Source organism: Coregonus clupeaformis, unplaced genomic scaffold, assembly GCF_020615455.1.
Source record: "Coregonus clupeaformis isolate EN_2021a unplaced genomic scaffold, ASM2061545v1 scaf2833, whole genome shotgun sequence".
In the NCBI taxonomy this organism is placed as follows: Eukaryota; Metazoa; Chordata; class Actinopteri; order Salmoniformes; family Salmonidae; genus Coregonus; species Coregonus clupeaformis.
Window position 1 is genome coordinate 19,448 of NW_025536287.1, and position 22,255 is coordinate 41,702.

The 22,255-nt window shown below is 41.8% G+C and overlaps 2 protein-coding genes across 3 annotated transcripts; both read left to right on the plus strand.

Moving 5' to 3' along the window:
* Positions 1-857: 857 nt before the first annotated feature.
* LOC121560983 lies at positions 858-14,070 on the plus strand. Its single transcript, XM_041873734.2, has 5 exons — positions 858-1,401; positions 12,560-12,966; positions 13,123-13,207; positions 13,408-13,550; positions 13,987-14,070. The coding sequence occupies exons 1-5, from the start codon at positions 858-860 to the stop codon at positions 14,068-14,070; spliced, it is 1,263 nt and encodes a 420-aa protein (XP_041729668.2).
* A 5,260-nt stretch (positions 14,071-19,330) lies between these two features.
* LOC121560989 (ADP-ribosylation factor-like protein 4A) lies at positions 19,331-22,048 on the plus strand. Of its 2 annotated transcripts, none has more exons than XM_045219853.1 (2): positions 19,331-19,407; positions 20,404-22,048. In XM_045219853.1, exon 2 carries the CDS (start codon positions 20,507-20,509, stop codon positions 21,107-21,109), a length of 603 nt encoding a protein of 200 aa, XP_045075788.1. In that variant the 5' UTR covers positions 19,331-19,407; positions 20,404-20,506; the 3' UTR covers positions 21,110-22,048. The 2 variants fall into 2 exon arrangements, with proteins under 2 accessions (XP_045075788.1, XP_045075787.1); XM_045219852.1 differs by lacking the exon at positions 19,331-19,407 and adding an exon at positions 19,708-19,937.
* The last annotated feature ends 207 nt before the right edge of the window (positions 22,049-22,255 follow it).

The window sequence follows — 22,255 nt, forward strand, 5'->3', positions numbered from 1 at the left end:
TCTTGATTTTATGTAGGTTTGTCCTTTACAATGTGTCTGACATAAGAGCAGAGGATGAAAATGAACTTTCAGTACAATTACCAACAACAATTATTACAGCAAGATCATGGTAAGTGTATGTTGTTTGAACGTCTTTTTGTTCAGTCTAGAATAGTAGCAGAACCACAATACAAAAGATTATGAAATAATCAGAAAATGCTTCACAAAGAAAGTGTACTTAGATCGTACTAGCATCAAATATGATTACTATTAATTGCAAGCCTAACAAAAATAGATAACCTAGATGGTCATGATTTCTCAAATATTTAATAGCAAACTAATTTGATTGTCTTCAATATACAGGACACCCTTCAAATATGGGCCTAGATTCTGCTGTTCTTGCAAACATTTCCACAGAGGCCTACACCTCTGGAGGTATCATCCAGCCATCTACACAATTGATTGATTATGTCTACACTCCACACCCTCAGCCCCTTCCGATGATGCCTATTGGACCAGCCTGGCCCACCTGGTCCTCACAGCCATATCCCCAACCATACCACTGTGCTCCAACCATGGTGGGTGTTGCTATACCTCCCATGTCAGTGGTTGATCCCAGCATCCCCTCTATGGTGATGGAAGGAGAGAAGGAGAAGAGGCGACGAGCTGTTAGGTCGAGGCCAAAAAGAGACCCCAACAGTTTCACTCGGAAATATAGGAGATTGATGGAGGTGATGGGCAAGACTGGAACCAAAATTGACAACACCTCTTATACAAACTATCAGAGGTTTGGGAACACAAACGATATGTATAAGAGATGGGATGCTACTGATATGGTCAATCTTCCAAGTCAGGCAATTGAGGCCCAAACAGAAGATATGGGTACCTCTGACAGAGACTTGTGTCAGAAGCAGAAATATATGCTAATGGTTAATGAAGAGCAGAACAGCATGAGGGAAAAGAGAGACGAAGACAAGATGAATAGAGAGCAAGATGGAGAGAAAACCCCAAAAGTGAGAGCTGTGGGACTGAAAGGCCAACATGAGATGAGCATGAGTCAGAGCATTCGCAGCCAAGTGAAAAGTCATAGCCCAACTAACTATGACACAGTGATGGCAGTCGGACAGGACGTTGCAGGTGACGACAGGAGCTTTCAGAGCTACCCTATCATCGTTCACTCTCAGCAGCACCTGGTCAGTCCGTCTCTCTTCAGCCAAGACGGGAACTCTCACAGTCAATGTCCTGAGATACCCTTCAGCACCATATCCCTGTCAGAGTGTGCAGCCCTCATGGACACGTGTCTCTTCCCACCTTGGCCACAGGGGTCAAAGGCTTTTGTAGTTGGAGAAGACACAGAGACAGGCTTGGCCCCTGCTGCCTCCAATGACAGGTCAACAGACTGCCATAGCAATGAGAGTCATAGTAGGTATGTGCCCTTGGATGACAGCACCTTGATTGATGAACTTTACTATCAGTACACATGCGACAGATCTACAACATTCTTACCAGATGGACAGGACTAAAGAATGGAGAGAGCAGGTTCAAAATCATCTGAGACTTTTGAAAATGTTTATCTGGCTCTAATAAATTATATATTTTCAGCATTCAAAACTGTATTGTGACCTTTTCTTCCATAGCTACGGGACATTTATCCCCCCGCTCATAATAGTAGGCGTACTGTGTTCACAATGTTCATCAAAAACCATGTCCTTTGAAAAAAGAAGCTTGAAACCCATTGGTAGTCTACAGGTAATTTTCGCACTTCATTTTACGGTCTACATACAATTTAGTCCCAATGTAGCATTATCAGTTAATAACATTAGCATATCACTTACCTGTTTGAGAAAACATTGTATTTGGGAGTAAAATGATAAGGAAATAAAAAAGTTTCACAACTATTTGAAGTTTCATCGTTCACGAGCCAATGTGAAGCCTTCCAAAATGACCACTGACAGACCACGGTTTTACAAAGGTCCTTGGCTCCTCAAAAGGTATGCTCAGTTCAGCTGCCTTCGGTTTTCCATTAGGCTAAAAAAGGAGTAGGGATAGGCTGAAATAAGATAAAATCAAAGACACAGCCGAGAGTCAAAGAAAGTCCGTTTCTAGGAGGTTCGCAAGAGCTGATAAAAGCACTTCCCCGGCACACCGGACTGCGGCGCGTGACAACAAACTCCACGAGCAATAGCAGCATCATATTAGGAGGAGCATCCACTAACCTTATCTCGACCGAATCTACAGCGGCGACTGTTTGGACAAGGACAAGTGATAAGAGTATTGAAGTCGGGGACTATTCAGCTGTATCAACAGGAAAGTGGTCGAGTCGTCATGATTGTGGTCATTCATTCACTGAGAACTGATGCAGCTTTCCATTGTGAGCAAATGAAATAAAAGTAGAATTTTGATGCTTTTTTTGTTGTTGAAAATAATGGACTGTTATTACAATGTTTGTTCTTGGCACAATGTTATTAGTTATGATTGATTTTTCCTCTGGACTGTAATTACCACTCAACAAACTGTCTGTGAACTCTACCCAAAACACATAATTTTGTCACCGTTGGTGCTGCTGAGTGGATGACATTATGTTGTATACTATCACCTTTACAAATGCATAATAAACAAAAACAACGGAAATTAATTATAGCACTGCAAATTTATGACAATATCATTAGTTGATTGAAATGTTAACACTTGACCAATTTGACCGAGCTTGGCAGGTAATTTGCCTTTTAATTATTCTGCAGTATACTATAATTAGACACATTCCATACTCCCACGTAGGACCAGAACAAGTATGGTTAAACTGAATTTACCACAGGCAAAGAGGTGTACAGCCTATGAAAACCTTTTTTCCCTAGTCATCCAAAAAATGTGTTGTTTTCTCTCTAAATATCCAACGACAATCTAGGCGATAATGATTTCCATCCACTATGCAGTCATGGGATGTTTAGTCACTACTCCAATCCACTAAACCAGATGATCATACTGTATCTTTCAGGAAAATGACTCGGCCAAAGACTGGGATTTTGGATAGGCCAGATATCACTTGGGCCAATGTAGCTCACTCTAAACTGTATCCATTCTCATTTTAAAGTGCATTGTGCAACCATATACCTTACAGCAGTGGTTCCCAACCAGGGGTACTAAGACCCCTTGGGGGTACTTGGCCTATCCACAGGGGGTACTTGAGAAAACTTATGAGACCATAGGCTTACTGGTAAAATGCACATGAGGGGGTACTTCAGGGGTACTCCGGGCAGAGCAAAATTCAGTTGGTGGCACAGTAAGCAAAAAAGGTTGGGAACCACTGTGCTTACAGCATTCCAAGATCTCTTTCAGTGTTTAGATTTGACCTGACAATGATCGCTCAGTTTGAATTGTTTATACACAGATGTAGGATATTAATTTGAGCCAGTTTGCTACAGCATGAAAATAATCCTGAAGCAATATGTGAATTATTATGTGGATTCTAATATGGAAATGTTTTGTAGGGGCTGATACATTTTTTGTTATGGCAAATCAAGTCTGACATTTCTAAGTGGAAATTACAAATGTTGGAAGATTTTTTAAACCTCGAATACACTACATGTTTGCTTTTCATTATGTACTGGGAAATTATCAGCAACAATAGTGATCAAATTAAGATTCTACATCGGGAAAAATGGGAAATGCTATTAATTGCTGAGCCTCAGTTGAACCTATAATATAACGGCAATGTGTGTGAGACATAAAAATGAGTCAGATCACCAGAAACCAGATGTTGAATTGTGTTTATAAAGACTGCAATTTTCCCATAGCTGTGGACATCATTCAATAGCACATTGAAATCCCACACTGACATTTGTTTGAGAACTGTTGAAATTACATAACACATTATTAAATATCTCTATAAAGTCAGGACTGATACCTTAATGGGGGGGTTCAGTGGGCTCAAAGAGCTCATGAAAAACAAACAAACCAATCAGATGGGTGATCTTTTTTTTCTGAAGGTCATAGAATGGTTTTCACATGATGACCTTTATATTCTGCTGGAGAAAGGTTCTCTAACCGTCTTGTCCAGGGCTTTCTCCTTTCGACTCTCAGGCAGAGGGAGGAACAACCTCTTGCTCGTAAATCTCCTGGACCATCAACCTATGAGAGTCTGGAAAATCTATCAGGTAAAGCACAGATATTCCCCCTCATGCAGTTTCTCTCCCATAACAAGTAATTAGGTCAAATCTTGTTCATTCCTAATCACTTTGTTTTTCAACCATGTGAACACTGTATACAATCATGTATAAGTCTAATCTTGGGGGAAGAATAAGTGATCTCACCAATTAACAAATACAGGTAACTGACAATTTGATAGTTTAATCTAAACACGTGACCTCATTTTGTGCAATTTTCCCCATCACAATCAGTTATGCATGCATGGAGTGAGGAGAAAATAACACTACTTCCTATACCTCCTGTGGGAAATCTGATATCAGCTAATGGAACCATGGAACAAAACCAGTGTGTAATTACCTTGACCTTCGCTTACAAACCCTGATTGCACAACTTCATGTACACACAACATGATTTTGGTATTTATATTGTTTATACTTTTAGCCCCTAATTTGTGCAACACAAAACGCGTCCCTCTCACATACAATATTTACATCACAGTGTAAAGCCTACTACTAAAAAAAATATAAATAAAAAAAAATGTGGAAAGTGGTTATCCCACTGGCTATAGGGTGAATGCACCAATTTGTAAGTCGCTCTGGATAAGAGCGTCTGCTAAATGACGTAAATGTAAATGTAAAGCACACACAGTTTTAACTATTTCACCAACAGAACAAAACAAAGGAAGCAAAATACTAAAGATAAAGACAGAACAGGCTCCATGATTTATGGCACAAGGAAAAGTAAATGATAGCTCTAGTGACAGGCCTTACAGGGCCATTAACGGACTGACCTTGTCCATGTAGCCCAGTGGTGTTGCAACAGGGAACCACTCAAGAGGCCAAAGCCATACACATGTCCAGACATGTTGTCACGATCGTCGGGTACAGAGGACCAAGGCGCAGCGTGAAAGGTGAACATATTTATTAAATAATGATAACACGAACAAAAACAACAAATGATAACGTGACGTCCTCGGTCTAACACAAACCACACTGGAACAAGATCCCACAAACACTGTGGGAAAACTGGCTGCTTAAGTATGGTTCCCAATCAGAGAGAACAAGCAACAGCTGATACACGTTGCCTCTGATTGAGAACCACACTGGCCAACATAGAAATACAAAACTAGAACAAAAACAAATGAAAACTCACACCCTGGCTCAACATACTAGAGTCCCCAGAGCCAGGGCGTGACACATGTGCTCACTTGCCCAGCCCACTTCTGCTTATTGAAATAAATATGGCACTATGGAGAAATTGAGAAAGTGATGCTCATTATAATCAATTGCCAAGGAGGAGGTACTGCTGAGCAGATTGGTATATCGACATTGTCAATTGTTATACAGACAAAAAGGATGGGAGGCTATTATATAACATTATAAAAACGATGGAAATAGTTTCATTATTTTACTAGACACTATGCAGTATTAAAGCTGTCGATATGCATGACCTTGTTTCTAGTGCCCTAGCTGCACAGTAAATAAAAATAACCCTCACACTGCTTGTTGTGCTCCAGAAACAACCTAAACTATGAGGTCTTCATCAGGTCTCATGTCAGTTGCTGACCTCTGAACTTTTTAGATATGCATACAGTGTTCCACCCTTTCTGACATGACATCTAAGTATGACATTGACCCAGCACCCTGATTTACACTGCAACCTGTTCACTGAAATGAAAGATGAAAGTACTTACTTAAACCCAATGCACTGGGGAAATGAACCTCCCCTTGACCCTTTGATCGCAATGGAGAACTACATCATACTGTTTCTTCACTTTAGGTCTTGTTCTTGTATAATAATTACATAATGTCTCAATTAACTAGGCAAACAATCCCGGTCGAGGAGAGAGACGGCTTCTCCATTTACATTTACGTCATTTAGCAGATGCTCTTATCCAGAGCGACTTACAAATTGGTGCATTCACCTTGTGATAGCCAGTGGGACAACCACTTTACAATTTTTGTTTTCTTATTTTTTATTTTTATTTTATTTTTTTGTTGTTAATTTTTCTTATCTTTGAAAATATATATTTCTTATCTTTTAATTTGTAATTTTTTAGAGTATATTTTTAATTTTAATTTGTTTTATATATATATATATATATATTTTGTTTGTTTATTTTTTATTTTTCAAAAAAAAAAGTATTATTATTATTATTAATATATATATATTTTTAATTTATTTATTTTTACATTTTTGTGGGGGGGGGGGGGTAGAAGGATTATTTTTATACTATCCCAGGTATTCCTTAAAGAGGTAGGGTTTCAAGTGTCTCCGGAAGGTGGTTAGTGACTCCACTGTCCTGGCGTCGTGAGGGAGCTTGTTCCACCATTGGGGTGCCAGAGCAGCGAACAGTTTTGACTGGGCTGAGCGGGAACTGTGCTTCCACAGAGGTAGGGGGACCAGCAGGCCAGAGGTGGAAGAACGCAATGCCCTTGTTTGGGTGTAGGGACTGATTAGAGCCTGAAGGTAAGGAGGTGCCGTTCCCCTCACAGCTCCGTAGGCAAGCACCATGGTCTTGTAGCAGATGCGAGCTTCAACTGGAAGCCAGTGGAGTGTGCGGAGGAGCGGGGTGACGTGAGAAAACTTGGGAAGGTTGAACACCAGACGGGCTGCGGCATTCTGGATGAGTTGTAGGGGTTTAATGGCACAGACAGGGAGCCCAGCCAACAGCGAGTTGCAGTAATCCAGACGGGAGATGACAAGTGCCTGGATTAGGACCTGTGCCGCTTCCTGTGTAAGGTAGGGTCGTACTCTGCGAATGTTGTAGATTATGAACCTACAGGATCGGGTCACCGCTTTGATGTTAGCGTAGAACGACAGGGTGTTGTCCAGGGTCACGCCAAGGTTCTTTGCACTCTGGGAGGAGGACACAATGGAGTTGTCAACCGTGGTAGCTAGGAAAAGGAAATCGCTAAATGGCATATAATATTATATGGCGAGATCATAATAATAATAATGGAGCGGGCAGTCCTTCCCCGGGAGGAAGAGCAGCTCTGTCTTGCTGAGGTTCAGCTTGAGGTGGTGATCCGACATCCACACTGATATGTCTGCCAGACATGCAGAGATGCGATTCGCCACCTGGTTATCAGAAGGGGGAAAGGAGAAGATTAATTGTGTGTCGTCTCTGTAGCAATGATAGGAGAGACCATGTGAGGATATGACAGAGCCAAGTGACTTGGTGTATAGAGAGAATAGGAGAGGGCCTAGAACTGAGCCCTGGGGGACACCAGTGGTGAGAGCACGTGGTGCGGAGACAGATTCTCGCCACGCCACCTGGTAGGAGCGACCTGTCAGGTAGAACGCAATCCAAGAGTGAGCCGCGCCGGAGATGCCCAACTCGGAGAGGGTGGAGAGGAGGATCTGATGGTTCACAGTATCAAAGGCATCAGATAGGTCTAGAAGGATGAGAGCAGAGGAGAGAGAGTTAGCTTTAGCAGTGCGGAGAGCCTCCGTGACACAGAGAAGAGCAGTCTCAGTTGAATGACCAGTCTTGAAACCTGACTGGTTTGGATCAAGAAGGACATTCTGAGAGAGATAGCAGGAGAGTTGGCTATAGACGGCACGCTCAAGAGTTTTGGAGAGAAAAGAAAGAAGGGATACTGGTCTGTAGTTGTTGACATCGGAGGGATCGAGTGTAGGTTTTTTGAGGAGGGGTGCAACTCTCGCTTTCATGAAGATGGAAGGGACATAGCCAGCGGACAAGGATGAGTTGATGAGCGAGGTGAGGTAAGGGAGAAGGTCTCCGGAAATGGTCTGGAGAAGAGAGGAGGGGATAGGGTCAAGCGGGCAGGTTGTTGGGCGGCCAGCCGTCACAAGTCGCACTGTTGCATGTGTTGCTTTTTTGATTTCTAAGACCAAACATCCTCTTTCTAGACAAAGATAAAAGTAGTCCTACCTAAGGGAGGAGGGGTGAGAGGGGAGACAGTTGAAGGGATGGGCGGGAATAGCTGGATCTAGGACCCACAGTCACTTTTGTGGCTGCGCTTAAACAACGGTAAAAACAGACGGCGGGTTCTGGTACATCAGTCAGAGACGGGCTGTGGCCCAGGCAGACAGAGGGGCGTTGAGCTGGAGGAGAATGGCTGGGGAGGAAATAGGAGACCGTTTAGTAATGAACCCAAGCAGTTAATGGGAGAACCATTTCCACAGCCCACCTCCACAGTCCAAACATATACCATCGGCTGCCATTTGTTCTTTGTATTCTCAATCTGTATTTAGCTTTGCGTCTTTTTCTTTCTTTCAGTACACCTACAGCTACCAGAGATATCTCTCTGTTTTACAGCGTGATTTGTCTGGGCTATTCACTTTTTTGTGTTCAGACAATATAGCAATTAGGCACCGTTGACAGTTCTCTGCTTTGGCACTCTTCACTAACTTACTGTGGGGTTAAGTGGGATGTGTTTAAGTGTACTTAAACAGAGGGTCAACACTGGCCTCTCAGGTTGACAGCTTTGACAAAAACCCACAATAATTGGTACAACCGAACCTTGAGGGCATGGTAGCTGTAAAGGACACTGGATACAATGGCGAGCACTATTCTAAGACACAGCTGAAAAGGCAAAGGTTGAACCAAGTGCTCTATCTCAGCTTTATAGGGGCATTAGGGTCAACTCCTTTACAGGGGCTGTATGGCCTGTATCGGGTTTCCTGTTGCCTTTAGCCTCTCCTGTCAGCTGTCCTGATGGGCCCAAATAAAAAAGCCACCACAACAACTGCGTGGATAAACTCTCCCACATGCAGATATGTATTTGTGTAAGGGGATCCCCTCCACTTTACGTCTGACCCCAATAAATTGCAGCTGTGACCTCGGACCTCCTCTGTCTGTGTCAAGACCGAGGTTCCATCCTCATTCGCTATAGGATATTGGGAATCTATCAGGAAAAAAAGAGAGTAAGGTTTCTTTCAGAATGCCAATTTTTTTTTTTTACTCATAGCACAATTGACCATTATAGATGGCTGATAGCTTTTATTTGTTTCATAGAACAACGAACAGGACTTGGCATAGCACAATGGCAACTGAATACCATGATCAATGCAGTTATGGTTTGTGTATGTTTCTCTTAGTTGCCTAGAGAGCACTGACCTGAATGGAGGAAACAGCCTTGACGATAAGTCATTATATTATTCTATACACCGTAATGTCCAACAACTTCATTGTTGCTTGGGGATAAAGCTGACAAAACACTGAGATGTGACCAGATCCATTTCACAATGACCACAAAATGTTGATGGAGGGGGCTACTCATTTTACTATTGGGCCAGTTGTTACAAAGACATAATGAAAGATGGAAATGTATTGTGCAGGACAGAACTTGCTGGTGACAGTCTGACTTGTCTGGGAGGCTTAGTCTGTAAAAGTGTCTCCATGTAGCTATAGTAGACATAAAACAGCTGTCTGATTCAGAGAATGATAGCAAGTCAGGGTCTGGAAGAGGCATAATCTCCGCATGCCAAGTCCTGGCCTGTCTCTAGAGGGTTTCTGATGAAGCATTCATTATGAACTCTTTACTTACCAGGTAGGCTACACTGTGTCTTACTGATGAAAATACGCCTCGGAATTTAACTGAAATAGTGAGAGAACTGCTGAAATACATATATTTACATTTTACATTTTAGTCATTTAGCAGACGCTCTTATCCAGTAAGTGAGTGCATACATGTTTTTTTCATACTGGTCCCCCATGGGAAACGAAACCACAACCCTGGGGTTGCAAATGCCATGCTCTATCAAATGAGCGACACAGGACTATATTACGTATAACAAGAGACATTCCCTCTCTACATCTATGCAGACTCCTCTTTCTCTCTCACACACACACAGAAGAGCCTACCCAACTGATGTTATCAACACACACTACATACTTTTCACTTAGAGTATGTAGTGCCATCTAGTGGTTTCTTCTTTACCTCACCCCACCTGACAAGAGGTAAGCTATTGGAGACCAAATTAATAATTCAGAAATAATTAGAAATGCCCTCTGTCAACCTGGACTCAAGGGTAGACCTAACATAGTAAAGGTAAATCAGGCACACTCCAATTAGTATGATATGTTACGTTTCGTATGGTATGTATTAATTTGTGGATGTCCATCATCCATTTTGTATGATACGTTATGAATTACAATTCGTACAATATGTTACGAATTTGCAAAACGTATGATACACTATGTGGACACCCCTTCAAATAAGTGGATTTGTCTATTTCAGCCACACACGTTGCTGACCGGTGTATATAATCGAGCACACCGCCATACAATCTCCATAGACAAACATTGGCAGTAGAATGGCCTTACTGAAGAGCTCAGTGACTTTCAACGTGGCACCATCATAGGATGCCACCTGCTAGAGCTGCCCCGGTCAACTGTAATGCTGTTATAGTGAAGTGGAAACGTCTAGGAGCAACAACGGCTCATCCACAAAGTGGTAGGCCACACAAGCTCACAGAATGGGACTGCCGAGTGCTAAAGCACGTAGCGCGTAAAAATCGTCTGTCACTATCGAGTTCCAAACTGCCTCTGGAAGCAACGTCAGAACAAGAACTGTTCGTGGCCGAGCAGCCGCACACAAGCTTAAGATCACCATGCGCAATGCCAAGCGTCGGCTGGCAAGCGTCGGCTGGAGTGGTGTAATGCTCGCCGCCATTGGACTCTGAAGCAGTGGAAATGCGTTCTCTGGAGTGTTTAATCATGCTTCACCATCTGGCAGTCTGACGGATGAATCTGGGTTTGGCGGATGCCAGGAGAACTCTACCTGCCCGAATGCATAGTGCCAACTGTAAAGGTTGGTGGAGGAGGAATAATGATCCGGGGCTGTTTTTCATGGTTCGGCTTGGCCCCTTAGTTCCAGTGAAGGGAAATCTTAATGCTACAGCATACAATGACATTCTAGACGATTCTGTGCTTCCAACTTTGTGGCAACAGTTTGGGAAAGGCCCTTTCCTGTTTCAGCATGACAATGCCCCCGTGCACAAAGCGAGGTCTATACAGAAATGGTTTGTCAAGATCGGTGTGGAAGAACTTGACTGGCCTGTACAGAGCCCTGACCTCAACCCCATCGAACACCTTTGGGATGAATTGGAATGCCAACTGCGAGCCAGGCCTAATCGCCCAACATCAGTGCCCAACCTCACTAATGTTCTTGTGGCTGAATGGAAGCAAGTCCCCGCAACAATGTCCAACATCTAGTGGAAAGCCTTCCCAGAAGAGTGGAGGCTGTTATAGCAGCAAAGGGGGGACCAACTCCATATTAATGCCCATGATTTTGGAATGAGATGTTTGACGAGCAAGTGTCAACATACACTACATGATGTTACAAATTCCAATTTGTTGTGGCTAACGTTAGCTAGGTGCCTAACGCTAACGTTAACTAGGTGGCTAAGTTTAGCTAGGCTAGGGGTTAGGGTTAAGGTTAGGGGAAGGGTTAGTTAACATGCTAAGTAGTTTCAAAGTAGCTAAAAATTAGTAAGTAATTAGCTAAAATGCTAAAGTTGTCCATGATGAGATTCAAATACGCAACCTTTGGGTTCCTAGATGTTGGTGTTATACGCCCACCCATCCAACCCGACTAAGTAACCTTCTGTTTTATGTATACCAAACGTAACATATCATACTAATTTGAGTGTCCTGGATTTACATTTACTATGTTACGTCTAATCTACGAGACCAAGCTGCCTCTGTCCACACATCCTGACTGTGTAAATTACCATATTATTTTATATTCTGTTACTCATAGCAATTCAGTGATCAAACACATTTGTGAACAGACAAACACTTTTGATTTAATCAAATATTCTAAGAAGCTACACTAAAGTTCACACATTCGAAAACTACCCTTCAGGATAGAAAGTCTACCAAGCGCAGACCGCATTATTTCATATGCCTCAAAATTGCTTAGTCAGTCTTTACTAATCTGACGGGTCCTTAAGTTTGAGGGTTGATATTGGCATTCAGAGGGCACATTGTTCCTTGGTTGCTAGGAAGTTCATGTTTCTCTTCTAGCAGAGTCTCCTGCTGTGCTCAGCATTTTGCATATTCTTTATGGAAAGTCTCCAGACCCTGGTCACTTAGCAACCACTTTTATTGTATTGAACACTTTCTCCCTGTGTTGTCCCTTACATAACATCAAACAGTGCAACCTGAACTTGAAACTTGCAGTGATTTCTGAACATGTGTCTTCTGTAACAGATTGGTGTCTTTGAAATTCCAGGTAAGAGTAAAATGATTTATCCCTGGTCAACGCTGCTTGATGTTTTTAAAAGAGGTTGAAGAAAAATGTGTGTAATGTTAGACACTTGAGAGCTTTCTACTTCTTATTGTTGGAAGTTCAATAGCCCTTCTTTTTTTCTTTGCACCTGAACAGGTTATCGTTCATTCAATTTCAGGACTGAGATATCACAATGACCTCTAACAGTTATTTGGATCCTTCAACATCAGTTTATTTTAATAAAAAGACAGTATTTTCTGCCAACCTGAACTTGGCCACCATAAGAAGCAAAGGCTTTATCCGTCCTCATTCTCCACATCAGGTTGATCCATGGAACTTGAAGCCACCAGATTTCTCTCCTAAACTCTACACATCTCTGAGTGTCCCTCGAAGGAAGAACACAAAAAATACACACCAACATTTACTGTCACTTGCCTCCAGTGAGACAGCCTTCAGAGTGGACAGAGTTACCCCAAACATTCTACTTACCGAGATTGACCAGAATAAGAAAGCCTTGCCAAAGTTCAGTACATCATACAGACCTCCTGGCTCTTTAGAATCCAAGCTGATGTTCGTTAAAACAGGGAAATACCCTCCTGTGACCTACAAGAACCCTAAACCACATAACTTTAGACCGGTATGGTGCTGGAACATAACACCTTCCTTAACATGTTCATTGTGATTTCTATTAATGGTACAAAATACTGGTACTAAATTCTTGCCGTGTATGATTCTAACACAAGATGGCAACAAATATATTGAAAATATTTTGCTCTGAAATATTTCAATTCAGCTTGCTGATGACATGCCAAATATAGTTACTGCAGCTGAAAGGGATCCTGGTCACTTGAACTTCAAATCTCAGCACCTGAGTATAAGTAAGTCAGCTTTCCTGGATATTGGTGTGTAGACACTGCTCTATTAGTGTAATTAGACAATTTCCTAAGCATCATCCATTTATCATTTGAAAGCTATGTCCATGGCCTTTTATCAAAACTATGCCTACATTACACTGATGTTGCACAGAAAACTCAGCAATATCCTGCCGACTGTGACACTGGTTTTCATTCTACTCCAGTTAGGGGCACCAGATCGGACACAGACATTTACTCAAGGGAACCTTTGGGGAAGATGGACACCTATAAGCCAACAGAGCCCAGATGGGAGGCCAGGCTCACACTCCCTAAATTGCCATGGCCCTCAAAATCTGCCTCCTACACTGTGAGTGGGCTGGTTTATACCCAGCCTGGCTATAGGCCCCACACCATTTTAATTCAATGCTTTCATGTCTGCTTCAGGCCATTTCAGTAGCGTGAGTGTTGAATTGGTCAGTTACCATGTTATTATGCTGTTAAACCCAAAAGTGCTAAAACAAAACGATTTCCCCGCCCGCCACTGTTTTGGTAAAAAGCTTAGGGTTGGGGCTGGAGAAATGTAACCACTCTTAAATTCATAGACAGAGATATGGATATCAAGGACTGACCATCCATGATGTCAAAATTATTGTTTTAACTATATGTTTTAAAGCTATACAGTGTAGGGTCATCTTTAAGCCATTCAAAAGCCTAGAGCATAAGGCAAACCCATAATAAATATAGTATATTCTGCGTCAAGTTTCTACTGATATACATTTTCTGAAATATTTTCTTCTTCTCAGAGACACAGGCACAGACGCGGAGTGTACAGTGCTTTCATGGACAGAGTAGAGGAGAAGATCTCCAGCTCTTGGAAAACTGTCTGACACTTTGATCTCCTAGGTCGTCTATGGAGTCCACAGCTGTGCAGTGATAAGTGCATTGGCTCCCCTAAAATGTCCAGTATGTTAAACCAAACAATATGTTCTAATCTGGGTGTGTGAAAGGCATGGCTGAAATATTTGCATTCACAGAAAGGAATCTTGCAGGCTATAGCCTAATGAAAATACTTCAAGGTATCATGAAAATACAATAATTGTAGGCTAGACTATAGAGTTCATTGCAAAACAATTGCCCTTGCCATGACTCTTTTTGAAAGATATGTCAGTTTTTAAAAATCTAGGCCTAATAGGAATCTATTCTCTCAGACAATAGGCAACAAAGATAATCCCAGTAACTGGAAAATGTAAACAATGTGTGTTATTACAATGCCATTGAAACTCATTTCTAAAATGTAGGCCTATATGCTATTAAAGTGGACAATTGGAAAGCAGCTAATCTCGGTTAATCCAGAACTAATGTCTTGAGTAATTGGTCAGAGGCTCAATTAAATTATGGGTCCATACGTGAGGGAGGGAGAAGGGAACAAAGAGCTCCACCCTCTCTCTTTGCAAATTAGGGGCAAGTCTATAGGGCAAATGATCCTTCCCCTTTCCGAAATTCTAAAGCACCGGAACTAATGCTGCTCTTTATCTCACACATCCCGTTGTATCATGACAGATCTATGGTACCATTTATGTTTATGTAGTCTGTCCACGAGAGATTAGAGAGCAGCCAAACTAATTTCGGAACCCAGAACCAAATTATTGCAAATGTTTGTTCATGTTACTAGCGATTACATTTACATTTTAGTCATTTTGCAGACGCTCTTATCCAGAGCGACTTACAGTTAGTGAATACATATTTTTTTATACTGGCCCCGCGTGGGAATCGAACCCACAACCCTGGCGTTGCAAACGCCATGCTCTATCAACTGAGCTACATCCCTGCCGGCCATTCCCTCCCCTACCCTGGACGACGCTGGGCCAATTGTGCGCCGCCCATGAGTCTCCCGGTCGCGGCCGGCTGCGACAGAGCCTGGATTACAAGCACATCCCTATTGCTAAACATGCCCCACATTTGTAGGATATATACAAATTCACATTTGAGAAAAAAGTTATGTATATTTAGAAGTTGTAGCCTACACATTGTATTCCTGACCTGGGGGGTATACTACAAATCAGGATCAATTATTTCGCCAGCTAACTTTTATAAGCAACAATAAATAAATTGGTTTTATGGTTCATTAAAAAAGCTAAACTTAGATATGTATTTTCGTTTGTTAAATCAATTAGACCATGACCATGTCAAGCTTATCTTTCTACAAAATACAAAAAATATCCGAATATTTAGACAAGTTAGCTGGCTAACTCCATAATCGTGTTTTGTAGTATACCCACAGATTTCTAAACCTTGTTATAAACTGGGTGGTTCGAACCCTGAACGCCGATTGGCTGAAAGCGATGGTATATATTTTTCCTGTTGTAATTACGTTGGTAACCAGTTTATAAAAGCAATAAGGCACCTTGGTGGTTTGTGGTATATGGTCAATATACCACGGCTAACGGCTGAATCCAGGCACTCGGCAGGTAGCCTAGCGGTTAAGAGAGTCAGGCCAAATATTGAAAGGTCGCTGGTTTAAATCCCCAAACTCACTGGGTAACAAAAATGAACGGTCAATGTGCCCTTGAGCTAGGCACTTAACCCTAATTGCTCCTGTAAGTTGCTCTGGACAAGAGTCTCTAGTAAAAATGTAAGATGTTGCGTCATGCTTAAGAACATCCCTTAGCTGTGGTACATTGGCCATATATCCCTCTGCACCAGAGACTATGGATATACTGACAAGATACAAGTCTCTCTGCCCTAACAAAACCTTTGTCGGCAGGCGGGCTGTCTAGCTCCCGCCTATCCTTTCTTTGGATTGGTGGATACATCTCATTATTGTAATCCTTTTTTAATATTCGATTAGGGTTGTTGACGTCAACTGCCTGTATTCAATGGAGAGAGATGCAATGTTACTAGCCTCATGCCATGAGTATGCATAGCCATCTCCAATATAAAATGTTTTTTTTTCTCAAAGTTGCCTACTTATATCAGTACACTCGTAACAACTTACGAAACTTCTAATCGATCAAATTAGAAGCAAATAAGCCATTAATTTTTTTGTTGACTAAATTCGACACTCTCATTGACCTCCATATAAAAACTCCTTGCTTGGTGTGCGAAACAACGCCACCTGCTGTAGGGATACAGATTTTCCGCCGAGTTGGGCCTCTTTCTCTTCCTCTGTCTGTTTGTACAAAAACTGGTTTGACCAGGATGGCGCGCATTGGTCATGTCCACATTTTACCCACAGGTACTTGTGCTGAATAATTACAATGTTATTTGTTGATGGGTGTTTGCCTAATATCTTTCTTTGTTGAATATGTATGTGATATTATGTCCTGATGTGTTGAAATGTATTATGTATTGGCTAGTGGTATTGAAACTAGTGAAGTATTGATTAGGCTATTTATTTTAATTGAGGAAATACCTGTTTATGTGCATTTTGGATTATCCCAGTGTTAAGGGTTGGGTTATTTTTTTTACCTTATTAGCCTCTGGTGGCTCGTTTTCGGGAGAGTTCAGATAAACTCAGCTGTGTGAGGAACTGTAGGCACTTTGCCTAGTTTGAAGGCACTCTGCCTAAAAGGAAGCTAACCTTCTGCACCTGTAAATAAATACCACAATTTTGGGCATTTTGCACCTGATTCCGTCTGACTACTCCTTCACAACTCCTTGACAAGACGGCCAGTGCAATCCAAGATCACTGGGACGTCCCTAACCTAACCCATACCTTAACCATTTTAAATGTAAACTTCAATGGGGGGCTATTTATAAAAACATAGGCTAGCGTATTTATTAAAAGTACTATAAAATATATCATATATAATTAACATTATTTCAATAGATACCACAGGATTAGAATTTATACAATTAATCTTGTGATTAATTGTATAAACCTCTCTTTCGTAACGTCTGAGATCCCCAGAGATTGGAAAGCTGCCGCGGTCATCCCCCTCTTCAAAGGGGGTGACACTCTAGATCCAAACTGTTACAGACCTATATCCATCCTGCCCTGCTTTTCGAAAGTTTTTGAAAGCCAAGTTAACAAACAGATCACCGACCATTTCGAATCCTTAGAAAGAATACATTAATGATTAAACATAATAAGTTTGTGCTGTACTGATATAGATTGTTTAACATAACAAGCTGTGATTAATGTGAGGAACCGTTAGGGGTAGGCTGAGACAGACTTGTGACTCCACACACACACACACACACTGCCTCTTTGTTAAACTGCTCAAGGACATGTGTACTGCTACAATGAAGAAGAACAAACTATGTCTGAGGTTGCTGACTCGTGACAAGTTGTAAAGATAACAACTAATGCCCGGCAACAGTGAAGCGCCAAGGGGCTGGGACCAGCAGCGCCAACGATAGGTTGGGTAAGTTTAAACCACACCCAGCCTCTATTCTGACAGGCCCAGCAGGGAGCGGGAACTATCTCTGTCAGAGTATTTAAAGAAGAACTTATAACAATAGCTCAGTTCTCTGTCTGCCCCTGCGTGGTGTTTCAGTGGGCCCGTATATACGGACATCATATTTACCATTCAAGTGTTTGCATTAATTAAAATACTAGTCTATTTTAGAAGACGTGTATTGACTTCTTTTTGTTCCTATACCAGATTTGAATTGACGCAATTTGACAATAGCCTTGGTTTCTCAAATGACTGCCTCACCTGGTTCACCAACTACTTCTCAGATAGAGTTCAATGTGTCAAATCGGAGGGCCTGTTGTCTGGACCTATGGCAGTCTCTATGGGGGTGCCACAGGGTTCAATTCTTGGGCCGACTCTTTTCTCCGTGTATATTAATGATGTCGCTCTTGCTGCTGGTGACTCTCAGATCCACCTCTACGCAGACGACACCATTTTGTATACATCTGGCCCTTCATTGGACACTGTGTTAACAAACCTCCAAACGAGCTTCAATGCCATACAACACTCCTTCAGTAGCTTCCAACTGCTCTTAAACACTAGTAAAACTAAATGCATGCTCTTCAATCGAACGCTGCTGGCACCCGCCCACCCGACTAGAATCACTACTCGCGACGGGTCTGACCTAGAGTATGTGGACAACTACAAATACCTAGGTGTCTGGTTAGACTGTAAACTCTCCTTCCAGACTCACATTAAGAATCTCCAATCCAAAGTTAAATCCAGAATCGGCTTCCTATTTCGCAACAAAGTCTCCTTCACTCATGCTGCCAAACATGCCCTAGTAAAACTGACTATCCTACCGATCCTTAACTTCGGCGATGTCATTTACAAAATAGCCTCCAACACTCTACTCAGCAAATTGGATGTAGTCTATCACAGTGCCATCCGTTTTGTCTCCAAAGCCCCATACACTACCCACCACTGTGACCTGTACGCTCTTGTTGGCTGGTCCTCATTACATGTTCGTCGTCAAACCCACTGGCTCCAGGCCATCTATAAATCACTGCTAGGCAAACCTTATTTTAGCTCATTGGTCACCATAGCAACACCCACCCGTAGTATGCGCTCCAGCAGGTATATCTCACTGGTCATCCCCAAAGCCAACATCTCCTTTGGCCGCCATTCCTTCCAGTTCTCTGCTGCCAATGACTGGAACGAAATGCAAAAATCTCTGAAGCTGGAGACTCTTATCTCCCTCACTAACTTTAAGCATCAGTTGTCAGAACACCTTACCGATCACTGCACCTGTACACAGCCCATCTGAAATTAGCCCACCCAACTACCTCATCCCTATATTGTTATTTATTTTGCTAATTTGCACCCCAGTATCTCTATTTGCACATAATCTCTTGCACATCTATCATTCCAGTGTTAATACTAATTGTAATTATTTTGCACTATAGCCTATTTATTGCCTTACCTCCATAACTTGCTACATTAGCACACACTGTATATATATTTTCTGTTGTATTTTTTGACTTTATGTTTTGTTTTACCCCATATGTAACTCTGTGTTGTTTTTATCGCACTGCTTCGCTTTATCTTGGCCAGGTCGCAGTTGTAAATGAGAACTTGTTCTCAACTGGCTTACCTGGTTAAATAAAGGTGAAATAAATACATAAATAAAATAAAATAATTATCATTATAAAATCAGTATGCGTGGGATATATTTTGTACCATTGACCAATCAGTTTGAAAGTAAACAAGATAAGGATGCATCATGGGGCGGCGCTGTTTAGCGTGTGGGCAAACCAAAACCAAGCCACATGCGACACACGAACACTGCAACAAAATAGAAAAGCGGTAAGTTAGACATTTTTTATAGTTCAATAAGTTGTTCATTTTAATACATTCGTATCACAAACTATTTTGTGACTTTTCTTTTACTTTTTGTTTTATTTTACTACGACTTTTTACGAATATAGCCTTCAGAATGCTTGGCTTGGCTTGCTATGCTATGTTAATAACCATTCGTCATGATTATGGTTAGACTTTGACCTACTACCAGATACGTTTTTATTATAGGCATGGTTCATGTTGCATATTTACATCTATTGGCTGGAATAATGACGTTACAGCAACAGGTGATGGGCGTGTTTTGAATGGGTACATTATTGATGGGGCTTCCAGTTAAACCAATCGGTTGCTCGAACGTGAGCATAGTTTTACACAAATTGCACTGCAGTATTATTCTATGGGAATGAAACCGTCTAGTAAAAATAATAGAACGCTGCTGATCGCGCGACAGTCATCAGAAGCCCTGGATTGTGAATATTGGATAACATGTTACTGGACCTCGTGAACACAGATCCGCATATTCAGAGTGGATAGATGTAAGTGATGCCCTGCAAGAAAATGTCTGGCTGGACGGAACGGTTGTAGCCTATGATAAAGATTCATGCCGCAATTTGAGAGCCTGGTATCACGTCAAGTGACGTTGCTGGCTGTCAGCATCTGTATGCCTGTCGACTTAATTTTAATTTGCGCGCCTATCCTTGGCAATAGGCTTGTGCATTGCTGCCGCCTAAAATTCAAGTGTGTAGCGTACTTTGACAAAGTCCGGTATTTCTGCATGGTATTTTCATTTGAGCCTATATAATTGAGGGTGTCTAATGAATGTCATGCATTTGGCAGTACTTAGCTCATATGCTGCCCTCAATAAGTGAATAACACCTGGATAACTGATTTGATCACCTATATATATGCTATAGGTATTCTGTGTCGATTTAAGTTTATGTGGTAGACTTATATTTGTGTCCTATCTTTGCTTGGCTAAAGTAATATTTGTTTTGTTTTTAGGTCACTGCTGCAATCCATTTGGAATATAATCAGTGCCAATCATCGTTGTTGGAGAAGTGGACCAACCCTTTTATTCCACCTGTTCTTCCCCACATGAGAAAAGATGGGGAATGGATTATCTGAACCACAGACTTTCCTCTCGAGAATCTCTTTCTTTCAGTCGTTCCATATCGCCATTTTGGGACTGGACTCTGCAGGTAAAACGACTGTCCTGTACAGGTTGCAGTTCAATGAGTTTGTCAACACAGTGCCTACCAAAGGCTTCAACGCAGAAAAGGTCAATGTGTCTTTGGGTGGCCACAGGACGGTGACCTTCCACTTCTGGGACGTAGGTGGTCAAGAGAAGTTGCGTCCATTGTGGAAGTCATACACACGCTGTACCGACGGCATCGTATTCGTGGTGGACTCTGTAGATGCCGAACGCATGGAGGAGGCTAAAACGGAGCTCCATAAGATCGCCAAGACCGGAGACAACCAGGGAGTGCCACTGCTGGTGGTGGCTAACAAGCAAGACTTGAGGCACTCTCTGAGCCTGGCTGAGATTGAAAAGGCGCTAGCTCTGAAGGAACTGAGCCCTGGCACGCCCTGGCACCTGCAGCCCACCTGTGCCATCATAGGAGACGGACTGAAAGATGGCATGGAGAGACTCCATGACATGATCCTTAAACGGAGAAAGATGCTCCGCCAACAGAAGAAAAATAGATGATCAAGCAGTGAACTGAATCTCTTGTTTTAAATGAAGGACACAAGGAGATGTTCTCGCACCTGGGTGGATATAGGAGTTCTCCCACAGGCTTGGCACACTGAGTTTTATCAGTCAATGTTAAACTGTAGGTATATCGTGTCTCAGACAGCAAAATGTCTTACTTCATCTTAAGTATTTCTTGCATTTTAGTGGTTGAGAAAGCACTATGAAGGTAAAGGATTTGGGGTTTATGATTAAAGAATGGTTTTGATCCTTGGTATTAGACCATTAGTAATGGATATTTCAAAATCGAATACCAAAAATGACATGAGTTTGATGAAGAACAGAAAGAATATGTCACCTTTCTCTACAAAGGTTAGTGGAAGGACAACAAACACGGTCTTCCTCAAAGGGAACTTTTGAACCTTGTAAGCTACTTTTAAATGTTTTCTTCCTTCTCAAAAGGAAGGTACAGTCTTGCGCTTTTTGTCTGTCTAGTGTCTGTCTGTTTGTTAATGCACTTTAGATGACCTTTTTTGATGATGGAGTTTACAGCCTTGATGTTTCCCAATAGAGCTTATTACACATAAAGTTTAGTTGCATCAAAAGAAGCCAACTGTAATATGCTACTGTACTGGGTCCCTATTGGCCACATGGACAATAGATGGGATATGTTTTTCATGTTTTCATCTTTAATAAAGCCTCTTTACAGCACTGCTTTTGTTTTGTATGAAGGATATATTGCTATTTTGATTATTTGTCATAATATTTTTTGAGAAGTTCCGCAGATCTGATAAGCCTGATGAGATGTTTAAAATGTATGTCCTCTGATTCTCATATTTGAAAGACACTGAAGTAAATCAAAATGAATCTTGGTTGCTCATGCTCACACTTTGTACTGATGGATAATGAATCTCCCTTATTTCTCTTTCTGAAAGTAAACAAGACGCATATGATTGAGGTGATGGTGGTTGAGTGTTTACTTGCAGTGTGATTATAGGGCCTGGAGTCCTTTTATGTTTTCTGGAGCCAAGAGGCTCAGTAATGCAGTCAGGGCAGTCTACTTTGTGTACGCCAGGCCAGACGACATACCCTGTACAACAGGCTGGGGCAGGAGGGGGCTGGGGGAGGCAGAGCATTTTTGTGATGGGGGAGAGGCTGTTGTCA

Excerpts from the sequence above, each read along its gene's own strand:
- LOC121560983 (XM_041873734.2), top strand. The coding sequence starts at position 858 with ATGGGTACCTCTGACAGAGACTTGTGTCAGAAGCAGAAATATATGCTA. Across the intron at positions 1,402-12,559 it reads CCATAGCAATGAGAGTCATA|TTTATTTTAATAAAAAGACA; the intron begins GTAGGTATGTGC and ends CTTCAACATCAG. Across the intron at positions 13,208-13,407 it reads ATCTCAGCACCTGAGTATAA|TTAGGGGCACCAGATCGGAC; the intron begins GTAAGTCAGCTT and ends ATTCTACTCCAG.
- LOC121560989 (XM_045219853.1), top strand. The coding sequence starts at position 20,507 with ATGGGGAATGGATTATCTGAACCACAGACTTTCCTCTCGAGAATCTCT.